The sequence below is a fragment of the Poeciliopsis prolifica genome, unplaced genomic scaffold (genome assembly GCF_027474105.1).
Source record: "Poeciliopsis prolifica strain line A6 unplaced genomic scaffold, Auburn_PproV2 SCAFFOLD126, whole genome shotgun sequence".
In the NCBI taxonomy this organism is placed as follows: domain Eukaryota; kingdom Metazoa; phylum Chordata; class Actinopteri; order Cyprinodontiformes; family Poeciliidae; genus Poeciliopsis; species Poeciliopsis prolifica.
In genome coordinates, this window is record NW_026562501.1 from 520,833 (window position 1) to 530,000 (window position 9,168).

Consider the following 9,168-nt stretch of genomic DNA (forward strand, 5'->3'; position numbering starts at 1 on the left):
TAAGGAATCAGAATATTAACTAAAGAAAAGTGTACAACTTAAGAAAATAATAAACTATATTATTAAAAATCCATATTCTAATAAAACAAATGAGCAGCTTTTTTTTTTCAAAAAAAAAAAGAAAAAAAAAAGAAAAAGAAAATGTGTGCACAAAAGGCTGCAACATATTATTTACACAGCATCAGTTCAGACCTGCTGATGTTTGTCTGTAATTACTACCTGTGGCCCCTGAAGGCTCCAGCCCCGGGGCCTCATCCCTGTAGATCCGGCCCTGGTCTAATTTTTCTTACATAATAAAACTCAGTAAAATGCTGCATTTAAATAAAAATCTACAGATCAAATGCATGAAGTGACTGTTTCCTGTGGTGCTTTTATTGTGAAGGGCGAGAGGCTGGTTTCCGCTCTGTGCTTCCTGCACCTGTCCGTGTCCCGGTGAAGCCGCTCCAGCGCCGCTCAGCCGCGCTTTGCGTCCCACCCAGGAAAACAAACGGTTCATGTTGGGTTGCCAGGTTGGGCAGGAATCCGCCTTTCGGGCTGCGGCTGTGATGCGGCTCCGGTCCGGAGGATTCTGGAACCGGATCTGGTTCCTGATTGGAGCAGAAGGATTAGCTGGACCGGATTCCCAAAACGCAACAGATCGGAGGAATAAACGAGTCACGAACAGCAGCCAGGAGATTTATTGATCCGGGTTTGACGGAGCAGGAGGCCGATGGCGGCCGATTATTGATTACCAGCAGAAAGGTGATCGGCTCCGATCTGGGATCTGAAACCCGGACGCTTCCTGTTCATTCCCACCTTGACGGGATTGTGGTGGCCTGACATCATTGGCTGCGGGCTGGGTATGAATCATCATCATCATCATCATCCTCCTCCTCATCCTCAGTAGCAGCGGGGGGGCTCGGGATGCTGTCACTGCCTCCGCGCCCTTAAAAAGCCACGCAGCGACGCGCCCAGGCCCGCTCCCCCCTTCAGCCGCGGATTCAGCATGGAGGAAATCCTGAGGAAGCTGCAGAAAGACGCGTCTGGGCACAAACACAAAGCCGTGCGGGATGCGTGCGTGTGCGCCTCTGGTGAGTGTGCGTGACGATAATAGTTAATAAGGGCGGGAAACAGCGAGGGGCCGCAGCGGGACCCCTGGATTCACACTGATCTGGACTCAGTGTTTACACCAGAACTGGAGCCGGAACTGGTTCCAGTGTTTGTTCTGCAGATGGTTTCCAAACAGACACATCCTGATGACCTGCTGACGTGGTCAACTCCTCCACGCGCCACTCATGCGTGGATGTTTACCTGCAGGCAGAGCTGCAGACACAGAGTTCTGATCAATACTTTCAAATTCAGTCAAAAGTATCAATCAGTTTTTATATATTTCTTATTTGAATCCATTTCAGATAAAATAAACCCAAGTTTAATTTCCAATGAATTTTCTGCAGATATTTTCTGTTTTAATGATCGTTACCTGGTAACCAGGCTCCCCAAATCTGAAATACCCACTTGGAGAGTCAAAGGTTTGACACCAACTCTGACCATATAATCCAATATGGCCGCCGTGTGAATACAGTGTGCTGCTAGCTGCAGTACCGACCTGTTTATTTCCACTTCTTCTGAGCTCCATTAGTGAACGTGGTGCTTTACAGTTTCAGTTTGTCAGTACCTTGTACTCACAGGATTCTGATCCGAAGCTGCAGTTTTAGAAGTTCTGAGTTTTTCTGCTCAGCCGTGTTTCTCACCTCGATGAAGCCACTGATGGAGCTTCTGCTGCCATTATCTCTGTACTCATAGAAGGTTCTCCCGGTCCTGGATCAGAACCTCTGTGTTCTTGTGTTTCTTCTTTGTCTCAAACCCAGCTGGTCAGGCAGACCTCCAGTTCTGGTTCTGTTCTTCCTTCCTGTTAAAGTGGAGTTTTTCTCTCCACTGTCGCTGCATGCTAGTCCAGGAGAAGTGATGTAAGTTTTTCTATCAATTAGAAAATGAACTGAGCCTGACTGGGTTCTTTAATATGAGCTGCAGAGACTGGATCTGCACGATTAGACTGAGGTGATTATTTCTTTATTGGCTTCAGATAATATTTGTGTTGAATTAGATTAAAAAAATAAACTGAACTGAAGCGGCTGCTGCAGTGTCCATAAGCCAGAGCAGTGACTGTCATTTTTCTGTATTAATGCTGGATATAATCCATTTGTTTACATTGTGATGTGATTTTATAATTGAACTGAGTTGCAACAGTGATGATGTTCCTGAACATTTAGAATCTAAACAACTGGCTGAATAATGTTATTTATCATCACAGTCATTATAATAAATGCTGTGATAAACTGTTGGTTGTCTTCAGGACCCTTTTCTAATAGAAACAGCTTGAGAGTCCAAACCCGGTTTTGCAGATCTCGTCATTTTCAGTCTAAATGGATCAAAGAAAAGCTGCAGCTAATCAAACCTTTTCTGCATGTCAAACGTTTAATGAGTCTGAACTAAATGAAAGAAATTCACTGTTTATTACTTAGAGCCTCATTTTAGCAGCAGCCAAAAAAGACCAGATCAGAACTGAACCAAGTCCAAATTCTCATCTCTTCTTGTGTTATGGTTGATTTTTCCAACTTCCAACTTTGGACTTGCATTTTTCCCAGAAAAACGTGGTCAGTGAATGGATCTCCGTCTGGTTTTCATACACATTCTGGGTCAGAGGATTTTAGAGACATCCGGTTGGTTTTCCACCTTCTGACGACACACGATGCTTTATGTTGCCTGGACGTTGGAACATGGAGGTCAGAATGGCATAAAGTCCGAATGTCGGGTTTAAAGTGATCTGCAGGGAAAACATGTTTCAGGGAACATGTGAGATCAGAACGGAGAGTCGATTCAAACTTCTTCAGTCAGATTTGAGGATAATTAAACATTCAAATTATATCTTCTTATTTAATTTTATGGTGGCTTTGTAAAATCATGACGAGAGATTTTTTTTCTTATTAAATACCTGCGATAATGGTGAACACCTGCTAAATTTAAAAGTGAAACAGTTTTCAGCTTCAAAGTTAAGCTGATCCGCAGAAATGAAGGATTTCCTGTAAATGCGGCGGAGCGAAACCTCCGAGAATGCTCAGGAAAACATCCAGTTAATCTCTGAGACTCGCTGTGTTACCGGAGGAGAACACGGTTTCCTCTGATGTCATGGAGACGCCGCCGGCATTAACAGCGGTGGCCGTGGCAGAATGACCTTTCAGGATAAAGGCGGGCGAAGAGTGAAGCTCACAGAGGAAAGGGTTCAGGTTGTGCTGACGGAGCGAGAATCAGGTTCTCTCCTCAACGCAGTGGAATATCACAGACATGCAACAGACCGGTTGAGCCCTCCAAACTGAACACTGAGACCAAAACAAAATACACAACTTCACTTTTAAAGTCTTTCTTTGGGAGGAACATCTGCAAAATAATAAAACTCCTGCTCTTTATGCAGAAAACTTAACGTGGCACTCAGGAGGGAATAAATCAAGGAAAGAGTCAGAGAAGCAGCAGCAATTGAATCCAAAGAGAGTTTAACGCAACTTTAATGTCATTTAAAGTTCAGAGAAAGTTTAGAAAATATCCTAGCATCAAGAAAACCAAAAATCTTATCAACACGATGGCGGAGGAGTGATGATTGGGCATTTTTTTCATGTGGACCATGAACTGTTATTGAAATATTCCAGTTCAGTCCAAACCGGGTCGTCAGCAGGACGATAATCCAAAGCGACCTTCTGATCTGACAGAGCAAAACAATGGTCTAGTTAAAGTCAGACCTTAACCTGAGTCAATAAGACACAAAATCACACTTGTAATTTTATATCCAACTTTAGCTTTTTTCACAAGTTGTGAAGTCTACTATTACTAAAAAAAAGCCAAATTTAAAGGACAGTTCACATGAAAATGAATCAGTTAATGCTGAAGCAACTTGGAAATGTTTCATTATTTTGTGTTTTCTTGTAGCTGAACACACGATGCAGTAATGAAACAAACACTTTGTGATTATATATGTATTGAAAGTTGTGTCATTATAGCAATGTTCATTAAAATTATCGCATCTTTTTCTGATATAGTGAAGCTCCAATTATTTTTGTTTTGTCTAAAACAAAAACAAAATATTTGATCAATGCCTGATTTTTATTTTGTCTGTTTTTTCAGAAACTGGAGGCTCAGAGGGGATCATTCAAGATTTCCCCTTCACAGCTTCGGTAAGTTCATTCATTCATTCATTCATTCATTCATTCATTCATTCATTCATTCATTCATTCATTCATTCATCCATTCATTCAGCTCATGTCTCAGTGTTAATGACCTTGTCCTCTGTTGGCTCTGGTATTAGTTTGTTCAATTTGAGGCAGAAGTTTTGAATCTGCTGTCAGTTTCATGGTTTCATGCAGTCAGTTTTTTCATGCTTTCATGCGGTCAGTTGTTTCATGCTTTCATGCAGTCAGTTTTTTCATGGTTTCATGCGGTCAGTTTTTTCATGGTTTCATGCGGTCAGTTTTTTCATGGTTTCATGCGGTCAGTTTTTTCATGGTTTCATGCGGTCAGTTTTTCATGCTTTCATGCGGTCAGTTTTTTCATGGTTTCATGCGGTCAGTTTTTTCATGGTTTCATGCGGTCAGTTTTTTCATGGTTTCATGCGGTCAGTTTTTTCATGGTTTCATGCGGTCAGTTTTTTCATGCTTTCATGCGGTCAGTTTTTTCATGGTGTCACCCTTCGTGGTTTATTGGCCCAGTTCTCTGAGAATCTCGTTTTTCTGGCTTGTCATCAACCTGAACCTGGAGAGGATTTCCCTGACATCTTGTCCGTGTCGTCGCCTGCAGCAGTCTGAGAGTCTTTAAACTGTTCTGGTCTGATTTGAATAAATTTAAATCGTCCTGGAACCACTGAGCCGATGAGGCAAATATAAAACTGAACAGTGAAATAAAACTAACGGTTTTCCTAAACTCTTCCTGACATCTGAGGAACTTTTACAAACACTTTAAAAGTCTGTCTACGATTTGAAAATGAAACTGAGAAACCAGAACAGAATTTCAACTGAAACTAGTATTACACCCGACTCGCGCTGCCTGATAACTGACGGATATCTGTGTCCATATTTGCATTGTCTGGATATTGAAAGACGGCGGTCAGTTCAGGAGGACCAGGATGAGAGGATGGTGGAAAACGGGGTTTTGGTCCAGACAACAGAAAGCAATGTTGCCAACTTTTAGCAACTTTTGAGACCTCTCTAGTGACATTTTGTAAAAAACAAACAAACAATAAATCCAGCAATAAATCTTAATTTATGGAGAATGTTTGTGTGGCAGAAGGTTAGCGGTGGCGCCCCCTAGAGGAAGCAGTTCTAATGATGAATTATTCATTATTAGCTTCTGTTTTATTAGAGCTGATTAGATTAATAATTGATGAAATCCTCAGTAATCTGAGTAGTTCTTCATCTACTGAATGAAAAAACCTTCTGACATTAAAGCGTGAAGCAAAGCATGACTGAAATGATTGATGCAGTTGTGATATTTGCTGTCAGTTCTGGGTTTATCCTGGTTTCATATGAAAGTTTCTGCCAGTTTGATCTGATTTTGTGTCTTTCTGGGTCGGATCGCCCCTGTTCTCCCCGTGGCTCAGTTTTCTGTCTTCAGGCTCATAAGAGACGGCGGATTGATTTAACTGTCATGCCTCTGCGGCCCGTTTGAAGCCGGGCGAGCTGAGCCGGTTCAGCGGCGTCTGAAGGCAGCGGATCCGTCAGCAGCAGAGATTCAATCAGCCATGAATAAAGAGAAGGAGATTCAGTTGGAGAGAACGGAAGAAACAGCAAAACAAAGAGTCTCTGAAGACGGGAGATTGTTTCTGATCATAGTTGCATAACAGACCCAGAGCTGAACTATGCAGTTTGTCAAAGTTTTCTGTGTTGATCACATTCAAACTGGCCTGGTAAAGACCAGCCTCTTGTTCTGTGGTCTGCTGAACGTTTGGGTGAGACGTGAGAAATGCTGAACACATTAATATATATTAATTTATTCATGTTTGGAAGCGTGACAAACACAAACTGCTGCCACTGCTAAACTACAAGCATCATTTGCTGATTGGTCCAGTTAAATTTCAACTGGAGAAATTCAACTCGATGGGAGAAATCCCAGACGGAGACCTGGAGGGAGATGAGAATCAAGTGGAATTGACCAAATCAGCATCAGAACTTCAGTAGATAATGATGAAAAAATGTGTGCAGTTATTTTTAGAGCCTAATGATGGCATTTAAAATCAGTGAAATATTTAATTTATAATTTAAAGATGTACAGTTGTAGAAATAATTAGTATTTTTTTCTGCCTTGATAATGATTATTCGTTTCGGTAATATTTACTCAAATTTGTGTTTTTTAAATAGTTTTTTGTTGTAGGTTGAATAAAAAGTGGAACTGATTTCTATCTTCCACAGTAATTTAAAGATATGAATCTGATTGTTTTTTCAGGTCTGGTTTATGTGAATATGAATTTATGGCTACAGATTTAAGCTTATTGATTACTTCATCCCTCCTTGACGCTCAGGGTGACCCGGTGAAAATCAAAGGTCAGATAAATAATTTCCTTCTCAGCTGGGATCTGATGTTCATCAGAGAAGAAGAAGGAGCTTCAAGAATTTTATCACCCATTTTGTTTTTACTGCAGATGCAAACGGTTAATTTATTGAAACTATTTCTATTTATGTATTGATGTATCTGTGTTTATTAATGTTCCAGGTCAGTAACGTCTGTTTGTGTCACTCTGTGCAGAGAGCGCTGCCTGCTGCCGCTGCAGATGGCTCTGGAGTCCAAAAACACCAAACTGGGCCAGACGGCGCTCGCCGGCATGCAGGTACTGAACACAATTATGATCCTCCCTACGTCAGCCTCTCTGGTTCCTCATGACCTGTGAACTCTGACCTCGTCTCCATCAGAAGTTCCTGTGTGATGACCGGTTTGTGGGCGGAGTCGGCTCAGAGGTGGAGGTTCTGAGAAGCAGCTGCTCAGCCAGATGTTGGAGGCCATCAGGGTCACCCCCTCCCTGCATGAGGACCTGCAGGTGGAGGTCATGAAGGTAACAGACCGCGTGCTCTGCTGACAGTCAGACGAATGACCTCTGACCTTTTGTCTCGCTCCTGTGCAGAACATCAGAAGGATTTCTCTCTGTTTTCAGGTCCTGCTCTGCATCACCTACTCTCCAAACTTTGACATTAATGGAGACTCCATCCTGAGGATCGCTCAGGTAAAACAAACATTTCAAGATTTGATTCTGTAGAAGCAACAAAAACATTATTTAACTCTGAAGATGGATGAATGGGTTGTTGGCCAGTTGTTGCTTTGCTCCAGATCAGGACCAATATTTATCGCACTAATATCTCTACCAAGAGTTTGATTCTTCTACCTGAACTGGTCCAGAAATTAATGTGTTAAATGTCGGCTGCAAACAAAGAAGTCTATAATTCATGCCGTGTCCTCTGTGTTCATTCTGTCCTGTTGTTAAATTGATTTTACCTCAGATCCCAAACTCCAGCTGATGCTGTCGTCCAGGAATATCATTTGATATTAAACTGTTAGCATGTCAGGATAGTCATCATACTGTCATGCAGCACCAGTCTTCAGTCAGAGGCCTCTTCGGATTCGCTGCGGGTCTGACTGCTGCAGGAGTTCCTCCCCACAGCGTCACCGTCCACAACCGCGCTGCAGATCCTTGGATGATATGAGTTATGGCAGCATTTCATTTCCCTTTGGATAAATAAAGTTTGTTTGATTTAATTCACCCAACATCCCACTGATGTTCTCATGCTCCAGTTTTCTGGGGTAAATTAAAATATTTTATTTAGTTTCCTGGAGCTGAAACAACAGGGACTGAAAAATGTCTCATAACAAACATGAAGACGTTTTTTAGTGTTTTTAGCAGAACAAGTTTCTGAAAGTAAAATGAGAAAATAATCCTTATGGATGGGAGACTCGACCATCTGTTTTCAACATCCGGACTTGAGTTCAGCTTGTTTTAGTTTATACCAGCAGGAGCCTTTCCGTGGAAACAGAAAAGCTTTTTTCCACTCGGAGAAAGAAACAGGAGAACCGAAGAGTTGAGATGAATCCTTGTGAAATGTGAGGATGTTTCTGTCAGAGGAACACTCCGATTATCCAGGGAAGTTTTTATGTACGACCAAAATCATATCAAATGAAAAAGCACAGATTTCTGACTAAATGATTGAACTGTTTTGCTGTTTGACCGTCTGTTGTTTTCTTGCTCAGATGCTGCATAATGCATCACTTAAAGATAATTAACTGATAAATGCTCCTTTGTGCAAATGTTTGGGAGGATTTCTTTGTAATCTCAGTTCAGTGAGCTGCAGCTGCAGGACACAGGAGATGTTTTGCTGCCATTAGCGGCTCATAAAAGCTGCTGGTGTTGATGTGTTAATGCATTCAGAGCCACCGGACCTGGACAGCTGCTGTTGGAGAGGGACAGAGTATCTGCTTCTGTTTGCCTGGTCATAACTCTGAATGCTGTCAGCAGATCTCCACTAACCGTCACACGCTAGCAGGCTAACAGGCTAACAGGCTCAGGGATTTATTCAGCACACAGACGTTTTCACACCTGCAGTTTAGTATTATTATTATTATTATTAGCATCTGAATTCGCAGTGGGAATGTAGTTTTATGATTTAATGATGTAGAAAGAAAAATCAGTGTTTGGTTTTAGACTTTGTGTCTGTGCATAAAACTCAGTTATAGAGGATTCATTTGAGGTCAGAAAAAGGTTAATTGTTTCCAGATTTATTTCCTGTCTCGGTGCCTTCACTGTAAATATGTGACTTCTGACCACATCAGAACTCACATCAGTTCTGAGGTTGATCTTTTAGACGTGATAGAACTGGATGTTTTTGCCTGGGTCTCCTCCAGCTTCCTCCTCTGTCCAAAACGTGACTGTGAGGTTATTGGTTAGTGTAAAAAGCTCACAGGTTGTGTGTTATGAAGTGATGATGGCTGCAGATGAACGCCAGCCGCCCTGTTAGCTCCAAACTATAGATAACTGCAAAACCACAGACACTCAAACGCCTCTCTGGGTTTCCTGTTACTCTGCTGATTGAACGGCTCGTCCATGACAACCATCTGTCCTCCTTCAGTTACAGATTAGAAATATGATGGCATGAAGTCCAAACTGTG

At 41.9% G+C, this 9,168-nt stretch overlaps 1 protein-coding gene across 1 annotated transcript in view; it reads left to right on the forward strand.

Moving 5' to 3' along the window:
* The first annotated feature begins 233 nt into the window (after positions 1-233).
* LOC129355181 (brefeldin A-inhibited guanine nucleotide-exchange protein 3-like) overlaps positions 234-9,168 on the forward strand; it is a 37,254-nt gene continuing 28,319 nt past the window's right edge. The window contains 7 exon segments of the mRNA XM_055024721.1: positions 234-1,070; positions 1,695-1,696; positions 4,153-4,202; positions 6,763-6,844; positions 6,927-6,978; positions 6,981-7,066; positions 7,166-7,234. Coding sequence (XP_054880696.1) covers positions 986-1,070; positions 1,695-1,696; positions 4,153-4,202; positions 6,763-6,844; positions 6,927-6,978; positions 6,981-7,066; positions 7,166-7,234 — 426 coding nt within the window. The 5' untranslated portion in view covers positions 234-985.